The sequence below is a fragment of the Hakea prostrata genome, chromosome 7, assembly GCF_041222555.1.
Source record: "Hakea prostrata isolate BN-2017 chromosome 7, UWA_Hpros_2, whole genome shotgun sequence".
NCBI lineage: Eukaryota > Viridiplantae > Streptophyta > Magnoliopsida > Proteales > Proteaceae > Hakea > Hakea prostrata.
Window position 1 is genome coordinate 67465153 of NC_142606.1, and position 21089 is coordinate 67486241.

Consider the following 21089-nt stretch of genomic DNA (forward strand, 5'->3'; position numbering starts at 1 on the left):
ATTCCTGGGACAATTCGTAGATTCTAGCTAGATTATTCTGACCAGAATACAACACATTCAAATACTCCCATAATTCCTTCACAGTTTGTAAGTGAGTCACCAAATCTATAATGTTATCTGCCAAGGAATTAAACATCTGCCCAAGTATTCGTGCATCAACAATTGCCCAAGCATCATCATCTATGGGTACAGTCTTAGTCAAATGATCTATCTGTCCCCGTCAAGTAAGAACAATTTTAACTATAGCCCTCCATTGGTGGAAATTTGATCCACCCTCCAATTTCTTCTCAGTTAACCGATGAGAGGATGAAGAAATAATTTCAGTCATAGTATTTTTATTTGAAGTTTCTCCCATATCAAACAATTTTAAAATCAAATCCCGAAATCGAATCGAATCGAAATCGAAACCGAATCAGAAACCAGAATCAGAATTATTCCCAGATTAATCCCAGATTCAGATTAATCTCATAAACATAAATAAACCAATTTAAAATCAAACCAAACCAGAAAAGTTGATTCAACTTAAAATCAAACCAAACCAGAAAACTTATCTCAGTCTTTTAACTCGATCGAAGTCTCCTTAAACCACCGAAACTCAAGTCCAACCAAGAAACCAGATCGCAAGTCTTTCAACACGATCGGATCACTCTTGAAGTCTCCTTAAAACCACCAAAACTCAAAACCAAACAGGAAAACAGATCGCAGCTCTCTTTCTTGAAGTCTCGAAGTCTCAACACATGATCGATCTCTCTCACTCTTTAACAATCGATCGCAGCTTTCTTTCTCGAAGTCGAAGTCTCGAAATCTCAACACAATCGATGCTTTTTCTCCTAAGAAGCAGAACCGACAATAACCAGCGACAATTGCTTCTTATCGATTGCTTCTTCTCCTATAAAGCAGAACCGACAGCAGCCACACCAGCAACGATTGCTTCTTCTCCCAAGAAGGAGAACCAAAAGGAACCAGCTATTGATTGCTTCTTCTCCAGGTACAATTTCTTTCCTTCCTATAGAATCGAAAGGAATAAGAAGACCTACTGCCCTGATACCATGTTATTTTGAGAAAGAATAAGGTGAGGAATGGGGGAGAGGAGAGGAGAGGATGGAAGCCACGATTGTGTTGTGGAGTCTCATTAATCTTGTGAGAACTCCTCAAAGTAACTTTTCTATATATAGGCTAATTTACAAGTCTATTCTATATAGGAAAGCATAAACCTATTTCAATTGGTATAAAACTCTTAATTCCTACAACCCTTTCCTATCGAGAGTTAGTGCAAAGTACTAACTCTCGATGGATCAATCCCTTCCTAAATTGCCCTTTTCTAACATAACTTCTAAAATTTGTCCAAAAGGCTGCGTTTGTTTGCTGGAATAAAGGTGGGGGGGGGAAAAAAAAAAAAAAAAAAAAAAATCTTTCTCATACAAAAAAAAAAAAAAAAAAAAAATTTGTTGTGGGTGGGGGGGGGGGGGGGAGGAAAAAAAAGGAACAAGAAAAGAAAAGATGCGTGGTGGTGGCCCCACACCCACCCCCCCAAACCAACCAAAAAAAAACCAAAAAAAAAAGAGGAATTGAAAAAAAAAAAAAAAAGAAAAAAAAAGGCCACAATTAATACTTTTCGACACTTTCCTTTTTTTTCTTTCTCTTCTCCCTCACCCCACTACACATGGAGCCCACATGTTTTTTTTCCCACCCCACCTTTGCAAACAAACGAAGCCAAATAGAAAGTACTGCAAAAGGGAAGTTCTAAAATTAGTAACTAACAGAAAATAAAAACTATGCTTTTTAGAAACTCCCAAAAACTTGTGTGGCAAGATCCCTACAATAGAAATAGAGAGTATGAGTAGCATCACTGGCATAATACTGTTTATGTTACTGTTCACGTGAATAGTAAAACAGCCCAAAACTTGTGAATACTTAAAACAAATTTTGAAATAATATTCAAGATTTGTTATGTTTTAATCATGGAGAGAAGCTTTGGAGTTTGGAATCAAGAAGCTTTAAATTGAGTAGAACGAAGACAAAATATATAGTTTGTAACTTTAGTCATGATCGGGTAGACGATGAGGTGGTGCAACTTGACGATAAGGAGATTCCTCAGAGTGATTCTTTTAGGTATCTAGGTTCAATCATAAACAAAAGATGTGATATAGAGGATGATGTTTCCCAAATAATTAAAATAGGGTGGATGGAGTGGAGAGTTGCGCTCGGGGTCTTGTGTGATCGATGTATTCCATTAAAGCTTAAAGGAAAATCTATAGGACCGTCGTTCGACCAACTTTGATGTATGGTGCAAAGTGTTGGGTTTTTAAAATAATCATATAGATAAACTCAATGTAGTAGAAATGATGATGCTAAGACAGATGAGTGACAAAACTAGGAAGGATAAGATAAGAAATGATCATATTACAGTTGGTCTGGGAGTTGCTCCCATAAGTGATAAGCTTGGGAAAGTTGTTTGAGGTGGCACGACCATGTTCAACGGAGACCTATAAATGCCCCTGTACGGAGAAGTTATATAATCTTGATTGAAGGAACTAGAAGAGCTAGGGGTAGACTTAAGATAACCTTAAGAGAAGTGGTGAGAAATGATATGCATAGCTTAGGCCTTGTATTTAGCATAGCCTCAAACAGAACTGATTGGAAGGCAAGAATCCATGTACCCGACCCCATTTAGTTGGGACAAGGCTTATTGTTGTTGTTGTTATTCAAGATTTGTTATGTTTATGGAATAACATTGAATGTTTCATATATGTCTTGCCATTAGCTATAACACTTATTCCTCTGTTTTTTTCTTCTTTGCTGTTTATATTTATTTACGTAGGGATGTTTTTCTTTTTCCGGTTCATTGTCATCTTTTAAATGTGTTACTTGTCATTGCTTAATTCAGTAACTTCCTGGGGCCATAATATATGTTGATGTTTGCATGAATTTTCTGTTTTCAATGTTTTCATGATTTTTCTATTTTCAATGTTTGCAGATTGTGCATTGGAGAAATCACTTAAAATTTCCTGAGGAGGCAAGGTTGACCCCTGAGGCAAAGGATCTTATCTGTAGATTGCTATGTGATGTTGAACATAGGTTAGGTACTGGAGGAGTGGACCAAATAAAAGTATGTTCTTGATCTTAGTTTGTTCTTCATTTCTTTCTGTTCAACCACTTTTTTTTCACGTATGCTTCTCTATTTGAGTGATTCAGGCCCATCCTTGGTTTAAAGAAGTTGCTTGGGACAAACTTTATGAAATGGATGCAGCCTTTAAACCAGAGGTCAACGGGGAACTCGATACTCGGAATTTCTTGAAGTTTGATGAAGTATGGCTCTAAGACTTCGATGTTTATTATTTTTCAGTTAAACGCTACTGCATTAGTATTTTTCATTTCCCCAATATTTAAGGTAAAAATTTAGAAATAAATAGTAACTGCAAGCACATGGTATCAAGTAACCAGCTGGTTGATCTTTGGAAGATACGCCACTTTATCTTACTGACTTGATTAATGCGAGTCTAGGATTTATTAAATTTTTTTTTTTTTAATAAATGAATGTTGGATTAGAGAAAGGAGGGATGCAAAATAGTTACTCTCTTGAAACCCCAATAGGGGGAAGGAGATTAAAAAAAATACATAGAGAGCCATTACATATTTTTCTGATTTTCAAAATATTTTTTTCCTGTTTTTTCATAATTATTTATAATTTTTATAAATATTTATTAACTTTTTGAATAATAAAATAATTATTTATTGTCTGGAAAAATATTTTGACTTTGTGAGATCGTAGATTGGCACATGGAGTTCAACATATATTTATTCCATCACCATACAAGACGTATATCAATTAGGTTTTTTTAACTTTTATATGTAGGAAAATACATTTTTTGACACTGAAAAATAAAAAAAATAATCCACTTTGCAGAAAAAAGTTTCGACATTATGAGTTCATAGATCGACCAAAGTGTTCAACATATATTAATTCCATACCCATCTAACAACTTTCTAACATGCGTTGCCAAAGAATCTGGTTTAGGAGAGAGTGGTATACCCTTAAAGATGAAAAACTTGAAGATCTGACTGAAACGATGCTCAATCCACCTGGTGCATGTGTTTTCCGGCAAGATCCACATAAAAACATGTGGAAAATGATGAAGATCGAGTCTAAAATCACACTTAGGGAGCAAAAATTGCACAAGGAGAGCCTTTTGTTGGAATTTGGCTTTTATTTGAGTTTCAATTGAAATTCTTATGAGATTTCGACCATTGGTGAAATCTTGCCGAAATATTGGCGAGATCTTGTAGACTTATATTTTAGGCCCTGTTTCGTTTTGCCACTTGTTGAAATGGTGAGTTTTTGCCAAAATTTCAAAATTTCATACAATAACTATAAGGATGATGAACAATCAATTCCTTTTCCGAAGTCCAGAGAAGGTGAGCCATCAACAATACAAATAGTATTATTAGGAGAAAGAATAGAATAAGAATGAAATAAAAAGTGTGAACTAGTCATGTTATTGGTTTTGCTAGAGTCAATACACGAGGATTGACTCAAGGAGACACTATGGCAACCGGAAAATACATGAGTTGGAAGAAGGCTTAGAAGGGGTAATCGTGGCAAGAGCATCACTAGCTTTGAACATTTAAGTAGAAGAAGACAACTCAAGCTTGGTCATCAACTGATGGTGTTCATCTGAAGAGAGAGGTGTCGGTGCACTAGGTCCTCCCCATTGGCTTGATTGGCTGTTGCTTGTGAAGCCTACTGTGTCAATCAATATGGCCTCCTTCGTGTGAAGTGGGCAGGCGTTGATGAAGTTTCCAACATTTTTCCCAAGTGTGACCTTCACGCCCACCATAACACATTTGGCAGGAGTGCGAGAAGGGCCATCAAATTCATTATCATGATTTCGAGAGGCGAGGATATGCCACGGGACGAACCTCCATAACCAGCAATTAGAGTTGACCTTTGTGCTGAAATAATGTGAATCATGGGATTCCTTTGGCTTTCTTCAGTATCAACCGTAGCATATGCCTATTCCAGAGAAGGGAAAGGCTAAAAGGAAAGAACCTAGGGCACAAATCTAATCTTACTCCACATTGAGTCCCGCCAACTAGTCATAAAACGGAGTTTATTTTCCCATTTCTGATAGGCTACAACATCCATCGCCCAAGTAGGAGTAAATTTCCCATAAAAATGTAATTGGTATTTTCCACATAGGGTGTTGTAATACTAAGAGAGGGTAAGATCCTTATGCTATAATTGATGGATTTTTCTCCTAATCTCAAAGCACTACGCATTGTTACATGACTTGGAATATGTATCCTTGGTGACTTTCAAAACAGTAGCTGCATCAGGAAGAAGAAGATAGCTTTCAGCAATAGCAGGTTTAGTAATGACAGTACATTCATCAGTTTCCCACTTTTCTTGAGCTGGACTAAAAGTTAAGGCTTAATCGTTGTACCATGAAGTTGAGTGGTAAGAACATGAGCACCCACTATAAGTGTAACAGAACGAGATCATATCAAATAGTTTATCTTGTTGAGTTCGACTGAGTTTATTAAGAAAGAGGAAAAATCACGCTCACGAAACAATAGATGAACCGGTAGAAGCGTGGTAGTAGACTTGGTAAACATGGTGCTAATTCGAAAAAACAGAGAGTTAAACAAATCATAGATCCTTCATATAGAAGGAATCACACCATCAATGGTATAAAGAACTATTAGTGGAAGAAAGTGCTCACCGCCAAGAAAATAATATCAAAGAGATGAGTGTAGACCTAGAAGGGTCAACAAAGGAGGTGGAGGTAATGGAAGGGTTGTACAAATGTGGCAACAGGGTGGTAGAGGGACGTGAGGCCCTAGGGATTGTCGTGAGGGTAGGACAATACCCTAAGGACTCAGGGCAAGATGCAGAAGGTTGATGGCGGGGGGTGGTGAGTCCCTAGAGGTCTCGTGGCAAGGTTGCGGAAGGGCTAGTCGGTGATGGCTGGAAGTGGTGGGCTAGGTGATTGACTGAAGTTGGCGGTGAAGTTCTCTAGTGATTTATAGAAAGTGAAATGCTTTTTTTCCAGAAAAATCGTTGGATGCATCGTACATCAGACTCCAAAGAAATTTGGCTTTAATACCATTGGGTGCTCTGAGAAATTCTGACATAACACCTTATATCAGGGAGACACACAACAACAACAACAACAACAACAACAACAATAAGCCTTGTCCTAACTAAATGGGGTCGGCTACATGGATTCTTGCTTTCGACTAGTTTTGTTGGAGGCCATGCTAGATACAAGGCCTAAACTATGCATATCCTCTCTCACCACTTCTCTTAAGGTTAACTTAGGTCTACCCCTATCTCTTCTAGTTCCTTCAATCTGGATTATATCACTTTTCCGTACAGGGGCATTTATAGGTCTCTGTTGAACATGGCTGTGTCACCTCAAATGACTATCTTGAAGCTTATCACTTATGGGAGCAACTCCTAAACCAACTTTAATATTATCATTCCTTATCTTATCCTTCCTAGTTTTGCCACTCATTCATTTTAGCATCCTCATTTCTGCTATATTGAGTTTATCTATATGATTATTTTTAACAGCCCAACGATCTGCACCATACATCATAGCCGGTCGAACGACGGTCTTATAGAATTTTCCTTTTAAGTTTTGATGGAATACATTGATCACACAAGATCCCAGATGCACCTCTCCACTTCATTCATCCTATTTTAATTCTTTGGGAAACATCATCCTCTATATCACTTCTTTTATTTATCATTGAACTTAGGTACCTAAAAGAATCACTCTGAGGAATCTCCTTATCGTTAAGTTTCACCACCTAATCGTCTGCCAGATCATGACTAAAGTTACAAACTAGATATTCTGTCTTCATTCTACTTAATTTAAAGCCTCTTGATTCCAAAGCTTTTCTCCATGATTCTAACTTGGTATCAATCCCCACTTGAGTTTCATCTATTAACACAATATCATCGGCAAAAAGCATATACCAAGGGACATCGTCTTGAATGTCTTGGGTTAATTCATCCATTACAAGTGCAAATAGATATGGGTTTAAAGTTGATCCTTGATGTAGCCTAACTGTAATCGGGAATTCATTACTTTGTCCCCCCACTATTCTTACACTTGTTATTGAACTAGCATAAATATCCTTAACTATGTCTACATATTTATTTGCAACACTTATTTTCTCTAATACTTGCCAAATTAACACTCTAGGAACTCTATCATAAATTTTTTCTATGTCTATAAATACCATATGAAGGTCTTTCCTACACTCTCTATACCTTTCCATAAGTCTCATAATTAGGTAAATAACCTCCGCTCTAGATCTTCCTGGCATAAACCCAAACTGGATCTCCATAATTGTGGTTAAGTGTCTCAAACGGGTTTCAATTACTCTCTCCCATAATTTTTTAATATGACTCATCAGTTTAATGCCCCTATAGTTATTACAACTTTGAATATCTCCTTTATTTTTATAAATTGGAATCACAATGCTTCTCCTCCATTCATCTGGCATTTTTCTTGTGCTCATAATCTTATTAAATAACTTAGTCAGCTAAACTAGCCCGCGGGTTCATAAGCTCTTCCATACTTCTATTGGGATTTCATCAGGACCTTGTGTTTTGCTTAGTTTCATCCTCTGTAGTGCTTCTTTTACTTGGGACATTGAAATTCTTTGCATATATGTTTGAAAATTGGTGCCTTGGTGAATGGTGAAATCGTCAGAATCAGAGGTGCTTGAATGATGCTCGTTTAGTAGACTAGAGAAATAGATTTCCCATCTTTTTTTAATGTCCTTATCACATACTAATACTTTACCATCTCCATTTTTAATGCATCTAACAAGGTCAAGATCTCTACTCTTCCTATCTCTTATTTTAGCTATCTTATAAATAGATTTTTTTTCCCTTCCTTTCGTGCCCAACTTATTGTATAACTCTTCATACTTCTTCTCCCTTGCTTTTCTTGCAATTTTCTTAGCTTCATTTCTAGCCAACCTATACCTTTGAAGATCCTCAACATCTTTAGTTCTTTGCCATGTCTTAACTAGCTTTCTTATTCCTAATGACAGCTTGAACATCACTATCCCACCACCAAGTCTGTCTATAAGTATGGAGTTTTCTTTTTGATTCACCAAGGACATCTTTAGCCACCTTCTTGATACACATAGCCATCTCATTCCACATCACATTATTGTCCCCCTTAAAATCCAACTTTCCTTGTTTGACTATTTCATTAGCGAAGGATTTCAAGCACTCTCATTTCAAATTCCACCATCTTATCTTGGGATAGTTAACCTTGCACCTATTATGAGTTTTTGGGGTTAGGCACATATCCAAGACCACAAGTCTATGTTGTGCAGTTAAGCTTTCCTTTGGTATCACCTTGCAATTCTTGCTCAATAATCTATCAGTCCTTCTAGTTAGGAAGAAATTTATTTGGTTTCTATGATGTCCACTTTTGAAGATAATTAAATGCTCATCTCTCTTTTTGAAGTAAGTATTTACAATAGATAGATCAAATGCAACAACAAAATTTAAAATTGAAACCCCTTCCTCATCCCTCTCTCCAAAACCATATCCTCCATGTATACTCTCATAGCCTCTTTGATCTTTACCAATGTATCATTTAGATCTCCTCGTATGATAATCTTTTCTCCTTGATGAATTCCTTGCATTAATCCGTCCATATTTTCCTAAAATTCTAACTTTAGACTTTCATCCAATCCTATTGGAGTTTCATATGCACAAATTATATTTACAATCTCTTTCTCCATTTCAAGCTTGATAGCAATAATCCTATCACCCACTCTTTTAACATCCACCACATCATTCTTAAAATCTTTATTCACTGTTATACCTGCCCCATTTTTATTAGTTTTATCCCCAGTATACTAGAGTTTAAAGTCATCCAACTCTTTATCTTTTTTACCCTTCCATATAGTCTCTTGAATGCAAGCTATATTAATCATTCTTTTCCTCATCACATCTATTAATTCTAAGCTCATACCTGTTAAAGATCCTATGTTCCAAGGTGTCAATCTAATCATACGTTTTTGGACTAGGTTTTTTATCTGCATTTGTCTAAGGTGCGGGAATCCTTGCCTACTTACCACTGCATCCAGGTGCCGATGTGATGTATTGCTTACAGGGGATGCCCTAGCTAAAACACTTGCCCACTTATCACTACACCCGGGCCATAGTGTAGCGCGTTGCTTCTTTGGTCGGGGAACGCCCTAGCATAGTGTTAGGTCGAATCCATGGAAAATGGTTTGGCTAGATTTTTTTCCGGTGCAGGCTGCTGACTTGACGCACCAACCCTCCTCCTTTACCCGGGCTTTGGACCGGAAGCAAAAACATTGGTAGAGTTATGTTAGGGAGACACAGTCAATCATAATTGATAGTAATAAGAGAGTACTGAAAGAACAGAAATTCCTGATGTGGGATTATTACATAGTAGCATCCTAGAGACAATTCTGCCCTTTACTTAAAATCACAACAGTACTCTTCCAAAATTTTCAGCAGAATGTGGCAATGATCTGACAGGCCAGGTTGTGGGAACACTGCTTCTGGTACCCTTAACTTATCCAACCAGACATTATTTACCAATACCCTATCAAGTTTGAACATATTCTACTTACTCCCGATCTGAATTTTTGGCCAAGCAAACAGTTCTCCTTTCCACTTCAAGTCAGATTGACTAGCATCAAAGATACACACTAAAGTCATCCATGGCTGCTGTATGACCTTGCTTCCCTCCTTTCTTCTCATAATAATTGTGTATGATAAGAAACCCTCTAATCCATATCAAAATTAATACTGAAGACCAAGAAATTAACAAGAATTATCTGGTTTTAATGGAGCCAGTCATCCCCACATCATTCAATGCTGCCCCTCAGCTATAGGCTGCCCAGAACCTCGCATATACATCCGATACCCTCTCATCTCAATTCCCCCTCAACGAACACACTCTCTCCTGACTCTCCTCCACATGGCACGATCCTACTGCCTTAACAGTGTGCTACATTAAAGTCCCTCAATACTTTCCAAGGATCTTTGACACTCCCGGCTAACTGAATCAACGTCCTCAACAAAGTTACCTTCCTTGTTGTGTATTAACAGCATAAACCACAGTGCATACAAACCCAAGCAAAATCCCAGTTATTCTTAGTCAAAAGTGAATGAACTGTTATAATCAGTTGAACTGATTTTAGAGTGTAAATTAGGAAAGAGAGAAGTAGAGCCACGATTCACTCTTGGAACTTCATTGTTGAATTGTAAAGTCTCTAGATCACAAATCCTTTATTTACGAGCAATATTGACAAGTAGAAAATAACTAGGAAAAGGAAAACAGACAGACTAAATCCTAATTCAATTGGCACTACGAAGCCAATCTATATTCATCGAGAATTAGCACATGACGCTAATTTTGGATTGGCTATTTCCTGGATTATTTTGCCCTCAAACACTCTCCCTCAAACTGGAGCATATATATTGTCCATGCCCATCTTGTTAGAAATATTATCAGCCCTTGCATTTCCCAACGCTTTAGTGAATAAATATGCTAGCTGTTCCCCAGTACTTGCATGACTAAGAGATACCACACCTTGTTGTAGTTTCTCACAAGCAAAATAACAATCGACCTTAATATGCTTGGTATGTTCATTAAAGACCGGGTTGGATGCTGTGTGAACAGCAGTGTGGTTATCACACCACAACTTCATAGGCAAATCATCAACAAACCCTAGTTCCTAGAGTAACCATCTTACCCACATCAGCTCACAGTCAACATGTGCCTTGGATCAATATTCTGAATTTGCACTTGACCTTGCCCCGACAGTTTGTTTCTTACTTTTCCTTGACTCAAGATTTCCTTCAAAAGAATGTGCAGTAGCCTGTGGTTGATCGTCTTTCAACAGGAGATCTAGCCTAGTCAGCATTAAAAACCCTTAACTATGACCATGAACAGTGTATAGAAGTCCACTCTCAGGAGATTTCTTAAGATATCTTAAAATCTGGATAACAGCATCTCCATGAGATGTTTGTGGAGTGGACAGAAGTTGACAAACAAGTGAACAACACTGATGGGAAAGGCAAAGTTAGGCTGTGTCACTGTTAGATGATTCAACTTAATGCTCAAGTCTTCTATATTTTTCAAGATATGTCAAGTGTGGTCACATTGTCTGGCATAAATTTCAAAGTTGGTCTTCATGGGAGTCTTAATGGGTTTTGGCCTTAGCATACCCGTTTCTGACAGTGAATCAGTCACATTTTCCCCCTAAGATAAAATGATGTATTTCTTTGACTGAGCAACTTCAACACCTAGGAAATGCTTAAGTTTACCTAGGTCTTTTGTCTGAAAATTTCTTGTAAATATGTTTTCAACCTGTCAATTCCTGACTGATCATCTCCTCTAATAATGATGTCATCAACATAAACTACAAGAAATATTATGCCTGTGTTAAGAGTGAAAAATACAAAATGATCGTTCTCACTCTGTGTCTACCCAAACTCTAACATAATTGTAGTGAACCATCCAAACTCCAAACATGCTCGAGGCGATTGTTTCAGGTCACATAATGATTTCTTGAGTCGACAAACCATACCACTCTTCCCCGAGCAACAAACTCAGTAGGTTGCTCTATATATTACTTCCTCATGAAGAAGGCATTCTTCACATCGAACTATTACAAAGACCAATGATTGATACGCTTGGCCATAGGTGAAATATATCCAAGTAATTAACTCCATAATCCTAAGTGTAACCCTTAGCAACATGTCTACCTTTCAACTAAGCCAAAGAACCATCCTGATTAACCTTAATGGCAAAGACCCACCACCAGCCAATAGCAGTCTTTACTGTGGGCAAAGGCACAAGATTGAAGATCCCAGCTCTGATTTTCTTATTAGGCCATTAACTATTCAGTTAATATGCAGCAGTCTACCCAGGATCAGGCAGAGCCTCCAAAAATAGTTATAGGAAGAGGATAGTTCTTAATAGTGGACAACGAGGTTGTTGTTAGAAAATAAACTTTAATCAACCAAAACAACGCAATAACAAGAAAAACTAAGAAGAAGAAAAAATAGGAAGAGAAGAGAAGAAGAAAGAAGAATTGATAGGAATCACATAAGCCTGCGATTCTAGCTTAGAACTCCTAGAATCGTAGCCTCTTATTTATAGATATCAATAGTCTAGATTACAACGTGAGAAGCAAGCCATCTTGCCCTCTATAAAAGGAAATAAAAAGGACAACTTATTGACAGAATTTTCTAGTCTTTTAACTCTTAAAATCTGTCCAAAACAGAAAGTATTGGAAAATGAAAGTTCTGAAATTAGTAACAAATAGAAAATAGAAACTATGCTTTCTAGAAACTCCCAAAAATCTGTGTAGCTAGATTCCTGCAATAGAAATAGAAAAGAGTAGCATCACTATTCATGTTACTGTTCATGTGAATAGTAAAACGAACCCCAAACTTGTGTATATTTCAACAGTTGTAAAAGACGAGCAGAAACTAGATTAGAAATTGGGTATTGAACAAATTGGGAGTACCTTTTTGTAGAGCGATTGGTATGTCAAGATCAAAAGCATGGGGGGGGGGGGAGGGGACAATCTCAGGCTTTGCAGATGAAGACCGCAAAGAGGTAGAGTCCGTGGGTGCAGCTGGTCGTGGATGGCGAACATAAACTTTGGTATTGGCTGGCGACAGGGTGTTGGTGGAGTTGTACCCTGAGGAATACATTTTGAAGAACAGATACATAAAAAGTCTTCATTAAGCTTAGTTAAACTAATAGGTTCATTAGAATAAGGAGTAAAATTCGAAGAAAGAGATATCAATAGGGATGAGATGTTTTTGTTAAGTCAAAGGAATAACTACGATAACCCTTTTGAGTATGAAAGTATCCAATAAACAGACATTTAAGAACTTGAGGTTCTAACTTAGACTTCCCAAGACAATGGTCATGAATAAACAAAACTAGCAAAGACACGGGGAGGCAAAACAAACAAAGGTTAGGAAGGAAATGCCAAAGAATATGGAATGCCACCCTATAAAACAGAAGACGTCATTCAGTTAATAAGGTAGCAAGCAGTGAAAACGACATCAGCCTAGAAAGGTTTGACACGTTCATCTCAATTAAGAGATAGCGGGTGACCTCCATTAAATGTCTGTTTTTCTTTTCAGCCAACCCATTCTATCTATGAATGTCAGAACAAGAAGATTGATAAAGAATTCCAATAGAAACCATAAACTTATAAAAAGGTCAAAAAAATATTCCTTTGCGTTATCACCACGAAAAACCCAAAAAGAAATACCAAACTGAGTACAAATTTCAGCAACAAACTCATAGAATATTGTAAATAAATCTGACTGATTCTTTGTCAAATAAATGCAAATAAATTTGGAAAAGGTGTCACATAGAGTCAAAACGTGATCGCTGCCAAGAACTTGAGCTTGAACAGCATCAAACTCCTTTCCAAGACCTCCCAAAAAATCATTACAGCTAGTCAGTCATTCTCTTTGTTGTTGCATTGTTTTTCATCAGAGGAAATAGCTAGAATAGAGTTTAATTCTTCATACATTCTTTTGAAGTCTGCAAAATACTGAGTGAGATCTCTACTCTTCCTATCAAGTGGATAAAAATCCTGTGACAACTCATAAATTCTGGATAGATTATTCTGACCAAAATATGACACATTTTAGGCATTCCCGTAAATCTTTTACGCTTGCAAGTGAGTCACAAGATCACCAATATGGCCTGCCATAGCATTAAACATCTGTCCAAGTATGTGTGCATCAGCAATCACCCATGTTTCATCACCTTTAGGGCTGATTTAGCCAAGTGATCTAGCTATCCTCATCTATTAAGAACACCTTTATTATAGCCTTTCACTGATGAATGTTACACACCTTTCAGTCAACCGATGAGATTATATCAGTCATGGTCCTCTTATTAGGTACAGTTTCAGTTTCTCTCATAGATTAACAAGGTAGATAAATCCAAAAACCAGTTCATAATAGACCTCCTAAGGAACAATAGCTTCTGCCTTCAACCAAGAACTACCTGATGAATACAAGAAAAATATCTCTCAAACCCCTACTACAATAAGCACCGATATATAAGAGAAAGTTTCCCTCACCCAAAAACAGATTCAGCCCTCAAACAGAAAAATTCCCACAACAGAAAGTAATCTCCCAAACCTAATAGTCAAACCTCCAATTAAACAAGGACAGCAAATAAATTTCAAATTTTTAGTCTTAATTTTCTTCAAGGAATTCTCAGAAGTAGAGAGAATCTTCTCAAACACCAATGTCAGAATCACAAAAATAGAGAATAATATCACAATAAGCGGCAGACTTGAACCAGTAAACCACTCAAAGCAGAATTGCAGAACCAGTAACACTATTAGAAAAAAGAGGCAGACTCTAATCAGCCAATGCACAGAAGAAGGGACCACAACTTACTCATAAAAACTGCTATAAACAGCAGGGCAAAAACTCCAACAACAGAGAAGAAGTATAGCAGGAATATACCTGGCAGACTCTTCTTGCCAGACCAAAAAATCCCGAAAACAAAAGGGTACCGTCTCAATTAGGTTCAGTTGAGGTTTCTAGGGTTTCTAGTCGAGAATCCCTGTAGCAGCTTAGTTATTTGGCATCCTTCCATTCCTTCTTCATCAAAGCCTCCTAAACAGGTAAGTGAACACCCCCAGCCCCCTTTCTTCTTCCCCCTTCCATCGTACCTCTCTAATTCCCTTCCCCAACCCATTTGGCCCTACACTTCTTCCCCAAAACCCTAGAATCACATATCTCATATTTCCCTCCACCAAATCCCTTCCCTTCTAGAATCACAACCCCTCCTGTCCATCAAACACTCAACCCAAACCGTAGCCCTTGTTACCCTCTAGAAATCTTAGAAATTGAAACCCTAACTTCCCAACACCCTAGGCTTGTGGAACTTGAATCTGAAACCAAAACAGAAAAGTTGAGATTTAGGTTTATAACAGCTCTAGGTCGATAAACCCTAAATAGCCCCTAAAACCCCAGCCGCAGGGTTTTTTAAACCCTAATTTGGCTGTTGATTCCCTAGTTGATCTTGGATTTTGGACCTCATCCTATTGAGGCTACATCACTTCTTCTTCTTGTTTTTGTTGTGTGATCCAGATCTTTGTGACCTCAGTTCATCTCTCTTTTACATTTATCGGAGTCGAATGTTTTCACCCAGGGAGAGTTGATGTAGAGCGTCTAGCTGGTGCTGCTTGTCTAAGTTACGCCTACCATTGAAAGGTCCTGTTCAATACTTTGCTAAGAGGTATTCTCGAATGAAGGCGCGGCCCAAGTAATGAGTTGGCCTATACCCTTGACGAAGGTCCAATCCTAACTAAATGATAGACTTGGTCCAGGTTGGACTTTTGTGTTTTGCAGCTTTTGCTATTGTTAAGCATATGCTATGTATGGGTGGTAGGTAGTTAGTTGGTGGGAGTTTGCCACTAAAGGAGGCCCCGTTTTGAAAGTGGAAACTCATTGTCAAAGGGTAGGTGAGTTAGGTGGTATTTGAGTAAATGCTATGGACTTTGTAGTAGTTTGTTGTCTACCGGTTAGCCTATAAACCAAGATGGGCTTCTTTCAATAAGCACAACAATTCAAGAATTATCAATGCTCTTTTCTATGCGATTACCGGTGAGTTTATCAAGTGTCCTAGGTGAGAATCCTCTAGTGGGGCAACTAGAAAAACTCTAGGCTGTCATCTGCCCTCTTCATCTCCAGATATTTATCATCTGCTTGTCTATCGTCACTAATTTTGCCAAGAAATCAGCAAGCATTTTCTTTCTCTTCATCCCACTGCAAAAACCTTCTTTCCCCCTCTACTTGCTACCACGTAGCTTTGGTCTTTATTTTTCATTACTCCAGATTCAATCTTGTCTGGCAGCCATGTATGCCTGCACCACGGCCAGAGGGTTAGTGCAATGGTTTACTTGCTTATCCTGTCCTCTCTGAATAGCATCCTGATAGCTCGCCTTTTGAGTCCAAGGTTGGAAGAATTTCAAAGGTTTTGGACCAGAATTAAATTCCTCAAGTATGGACTTATTGTGCCTTACTTATTGCATGCTTGTATGCTTCTCTTTGGGGATTTGTTCAATCTTTCCTTGACTGAGAGCATGCTATTGCAAAACAAATATCCTTTCAATATTTGACTCATTTCATGTAGTTTTTATGATTGTATATATGCTGGGAACTAGTTGAGTGTGCTGTCTTTATTTTCTGTATGCCTTTTTGATTGTTTTAATTTCTTTTTCAAGTTGATGGCTCCATAAATTTGTCAACTAACCAGAAAGTCTTTGGTTTATGTTGTAGCTTAATCCTCCCACTACTGCAAGAACAGGTTCGGGACATTCACGAAAGGTATACCATAAATTGATGCACAGAGAAGGAAATATATAGATTATTGCTTGCTTCGTTTTGGTCTTTCATGCTTTAATGCATCCACATGTGTGTATTTTATCTATAGTACATGATGAGGATTATGATAAGAAGACAATGAAATAGAAAGAGGAGATTCCTCATTAGAGAACAAAATCGGTTGGTGTAACCCAACCCTTGGTTGTATATATATTTGAGGATTTCAGTTTACAATCCTATGTGTAAAAGGAAAATTAATAAGACAAAAAGTAGAACAAACCTGTCAGAAACTACTAAGAAAGACAACAAGAGGATGGACTTTCAACAATTTTTATAGAAGGCAAGTCCAAAGACAACCGCCTAGCTGATCTGCAGAGGAGACCAAGGGTGTAACAATGAGCTTTTCCATGAAAACACTACACACAAAATGCCAATTAAGTTCAATGTGATTTGTCCTTTCATGAAGCACTGGGTTGCTGGTGATTTAATTTGTAGCTTGGCTGTCGTAGGCTTACTGACTGGAAAACAAACTCTTGCAGTACAGACTTTAACCACATCAATTCAGCTGCAGTATAAGCCATGGCTGTTACTCAGCTTTGGCGCTTCAACGAGCCATAGATGTTTGCTGCTTACTGCGCCACATGATTACACATGATTAGATTACCAGGAACAATGTCTTTTGGTAGATCTCCTACCCATAGAACTAGTGCTGCCAAAAGTTGCTGGAATCAGGATAAGTGGACTTCTTAATATTACCAATGTAAAGTGGTGGGATAAGAGATACCCTTGGATCTCTATGCCAGAGAATAAGTTCCAAAACCGGAAACTGCAACTGGGGAAGACAAAAAAGCTTGAAATCTTTAGCCTGTATTCTTCACAAGCAATGGTAGATAGATGAGCAGGCCTTGGTTTATCCTTGTGCCATCACAAACTTGGGGCTAAATATGGTTGGTAGGCACTATTGGCTGCTGCAGCCCGGAACTGACAGGGTAACTTGAGAAAACAATCAAAAGGTATGGAGAGGATCACTACTGCTCTCATTCTATAATGCATTGCAAATATCAGAGCTAATAAACCAGCAGTAGTAGTCTAGTAGAAAGTAAGAAAGGCGACTCAGCTTATTGACAAAAACAGAATCAGTGAGTAAACCCACTAAAGGGGTGAACCCTTGAAGGCTGGACCTGGCTGGTTAGGTGAATATTAGTAGGGCTGGTGTCCCAAAGAATAACACTAAACACATGAAGAGAAAAGAAGGGGTTTGGGGGTGTGGGGACAGCACATAGACTGATAAACACACGAGTTATACATGACATAAACAGTAATAACAAGTAATTAGCTAGTCTGCAATAGCCAAACAAAAATTAATTAGAAGACATCAGTTTGAGATCGGGGAACATGGTAACATAATACGTAGTCAAGTGCAAGCACCTTCAATAGTCTGAAGATAATCAATGCTTGATTAGGTGTGCAGACAATAACAGAGAAAGCAACATAAATAGTATAAAAATCTTAAATAATGTATTAGAAGTAAAGTCCTAACCGCCCGGGGAGGGGGGGAGTAAACAAACCAGGATGGTCAATGTGAATATATTCATGGTCTCATGGGTAGCAATATTATGAGTAGCATAGTATTAATGTAGCATGAGTGAGCATGATTGCATGGCAGCAGTGGAATGAAACAAGAAAATATAGAAGGCGGCTAACAAAAGGGGAAAAGATCCTAACAGTGAGGCCTACTTTTACTTCTTTTTTTTGGGTTTGGGGGGGGGGGGGGGTTGTTTTCAGGCAAGATATAGGGAGGGGATTTATCTATTAGGAAGGGGTGGGGCTACTTCCCGCAAGAGAGGGAGGAGAGTCCAATTGTGGAGCCTTTTCCCCCTAATTCTTATTTTTTGCCTCCATCAATTACAAAGTTTTTATATTTGAAAACATTGAAAGAATAAGGAATACTCTATAAGTTAATTGTAATAAAGAAGGCTAGACCTTTAGTAAATTTAAAAGGGTGCACCTTTAACTGAAATTGCCCATGCTGATTATGACACATGGGTCAGATCAAAACCCAATCAAGCTACCTAAGACCCGAATAACTAGGCTGCACTAAGTAAAACCTTCCATCAAACCAAACGCGTACTCCATCATTTTCCATGCAAGAAATATATGAACTTTGTCGATTCAGGTAGAGATATGTCGACCCAGTAGGTTGATAGGCTTGAGAAGGCTGGAAATAGGGGCTGTGCTCCTCGTTGAACCAATGTACCCTTGCAATCTCATCATCCATCCATATCGGTGATTCAGTGCTGTAGTAGGCTAATCTCTATGCCAGCACCTCTTATGCACTTGAAACTTCCACGCCCTAGTTCTAATGGCCTCATCACCCACCCCACAATTACATAAGTTTATACAGCCTGAAATCCTAGATATAAAAGGAAACTAAATCAGACAAGAAATTAAGACATGAATCTATCCTGAAACTTCTAAGAAAGACAACCTCAAGTAAGATGTAATGCTGCATGAGTGTGCTGTGACACATTTGTACCCAAGGTTTGAAGTATCAGGGCCTTAAGGATACAATTCCTATTGGTTAGTATTGATAGATACAGAAGGATACCTTAGACCTTGTATCTATCCCTATGGTACATATGGGTCATGTACCTCTTATACCTCGATTAGCTATACTACTATATTGGTCTAGATTCTAGTCCTGATCATAGTTGTCAAGGCGTCGCCTAAGCGTCGCCTCGGCGTCTGGGCTCCTTCGGAGCGCCTCAAATTGGCGTCGCCTTATTTTTAGGCAATAAGGCGTCCGTTTTTTTTTTTTTTTTTAATCACGAGAAAGATGCCTAATCGAAGGCATATATTGAAATACTTATTAGATTCCGATTGTAAAGTATCTATTGTTTGAACCTATATGCATATGTATAATGACTCTACATGTGATCAAATGTTAAAATAAAAATAAAAACAAACAAAATCAAAAGAGAATAAGTTCTTGACTCAAGTCTCACACTCTCACTCTAATCCCTAATCTCTTTCTCTTTACCTCTCTTCTTCTCTTCCATTCCCGCAACGACACTCCGGCAAGCAGTGGCCAACGACAAACAACTTCTTCTCTTCCTTTCTTCTAGCGACTTTTTATTTAGGACCTATTATGTGTGGTTTGTAGTATGTTGGATGACTTGAGGTAGTCTAATATTTAGTTTTTTTATTATATAAGATATGATAGATTTAGAGTGAATGAGATGTACACTAAAAATTTCACTTAAAACACCTCAACCGCGTCAAAAGCAAGGTAAAAATTTCGATCGATATGAACATTTCGACCTTGGAAAAGGTCGAAATTTCGAGGTTTCGGTTGAAATTTCGACCGAAACTGGATACTTTTTCTTGATTTTTGAAAACTCAATTTCGAGCCTCAAATGCCTTCAAATTGATTTGGATTTTTGCATACTAGCTGTTTCAAGCATAATAAACACTATAAAACTACTAGTTTACTAAAAAACTACTGAAAATGTAACATCCAACATTCTAAGTATATAGTACATGAATCAGAGAAGAAGCTGGAATGCTATTACTTACAAGTCTATTCTATTCAAGCCTCAAAGTCTCCCTCTTCTATCTGCACCCCATACAAATGACAATATAACTCCCATGATGTTTGCCCCCGCCCCATATAGTTTTGGACATAGTCAAGAACTGCACCTCTGTATGTGGCCTCATCCACATGCATAAGATTCCCTAACGGTGGGAAGTTGTGAATCTCCAAAGGAACTGGTGGTGGTGGGCCTTGTGGCTGTGGAATAGTGTGAAAGATCTGCTCAACAAATGAAAGAGCACCCTGCCCCTGGCTCTCAGGAGAAGGCTAAGGATACTGATAAGGTCCCAGTGGCTGACTCCGATGATCGACAGTGGGAGGGACACCATAAGCTCCATAGGCCGCTCCATAACCATAAGGCTTCAGTCGTGGCTGACTGGCCTGACCCTGAATCTGATAGCCAGGAGGGACACCATATGGTCCTTATGGACCATAACCATAAGTCGACTCGGTAAAACCAATACTCTCCACAACAGTATCATATGAGGACTCTGCAGGCCTATGCCATCCGGATCCTTTGGAGGTGGAGGAGTCTCTAGCATCATCAATGCTCATCGATCTCATAGATCCCACCAAGCTCTCGGCATCGGATGGACGGTAGGACCCATATGATGGCGTGTCCTCTGTGCTCCAGCCGTGCTGTCTCCCCTTCCCCTTCCTCGAATATGTAGAGGAAACATTTTTGCCTCGAGAAGCAGCTCCAGTATGGTCTGAATCCTGTGTCGCATGGGTGAACTGACTCTCTCCTGTGAATCTTGGTGGTCGTCCTCCCCCCCTTGACTCTCATGTACTGGTGGTGGTGGTGGTGATGGTCTGTCCCTAGGATTAGCTGAATCCTAATCACGAGGTCCCACACCCTCCTCATCCCCTCCATCATCACCGTCATCATCACCACCATTGTCGTCATTGCCGGAGGCTTGAGTCACCTCATCCGCAGTGTCGGACGAGAAAATCAAATCCTCACTCTGGGTGGATGCACTAAGGTGTGGCACGAAGGGACGGGCGGGCTCTGCATGTGGCCTCCCCTCCTGGGCAATGAAGTCCCCCACATCAGCCCCCATCTCCTTGCAATCTGACTATTGGGAAGACCTCCCTCCT

The 21089-nt window shown here is 38.6% G+C and overlaps 1 protein-coding gene across 1 annotated transcript in view; it reads left to right on the top strand.

Moving 5' to 3' along the window:
• The window catches only part of LOC149011791 (uncharacterized), a 69932-nt gene that overhangs the window by 35294 nt on the left and 13549 nt on the right, over nt 1–21089 (top strand). The window contains exons 8-10 of the mRNA XM_089161970.1: nt 2978–3109; nt 3196–3309; nt 16355–16402. Coding sequence (XP_089018096.1) covers nt 2978–3109; nt 3196–3309; nt 16355–16402 — 294 coding nt within the window. The remainder of the gene's footprint in view (nt 1–2977; nt 3110–3195; nt 3310–16354; nt 16403–21089) is intronic.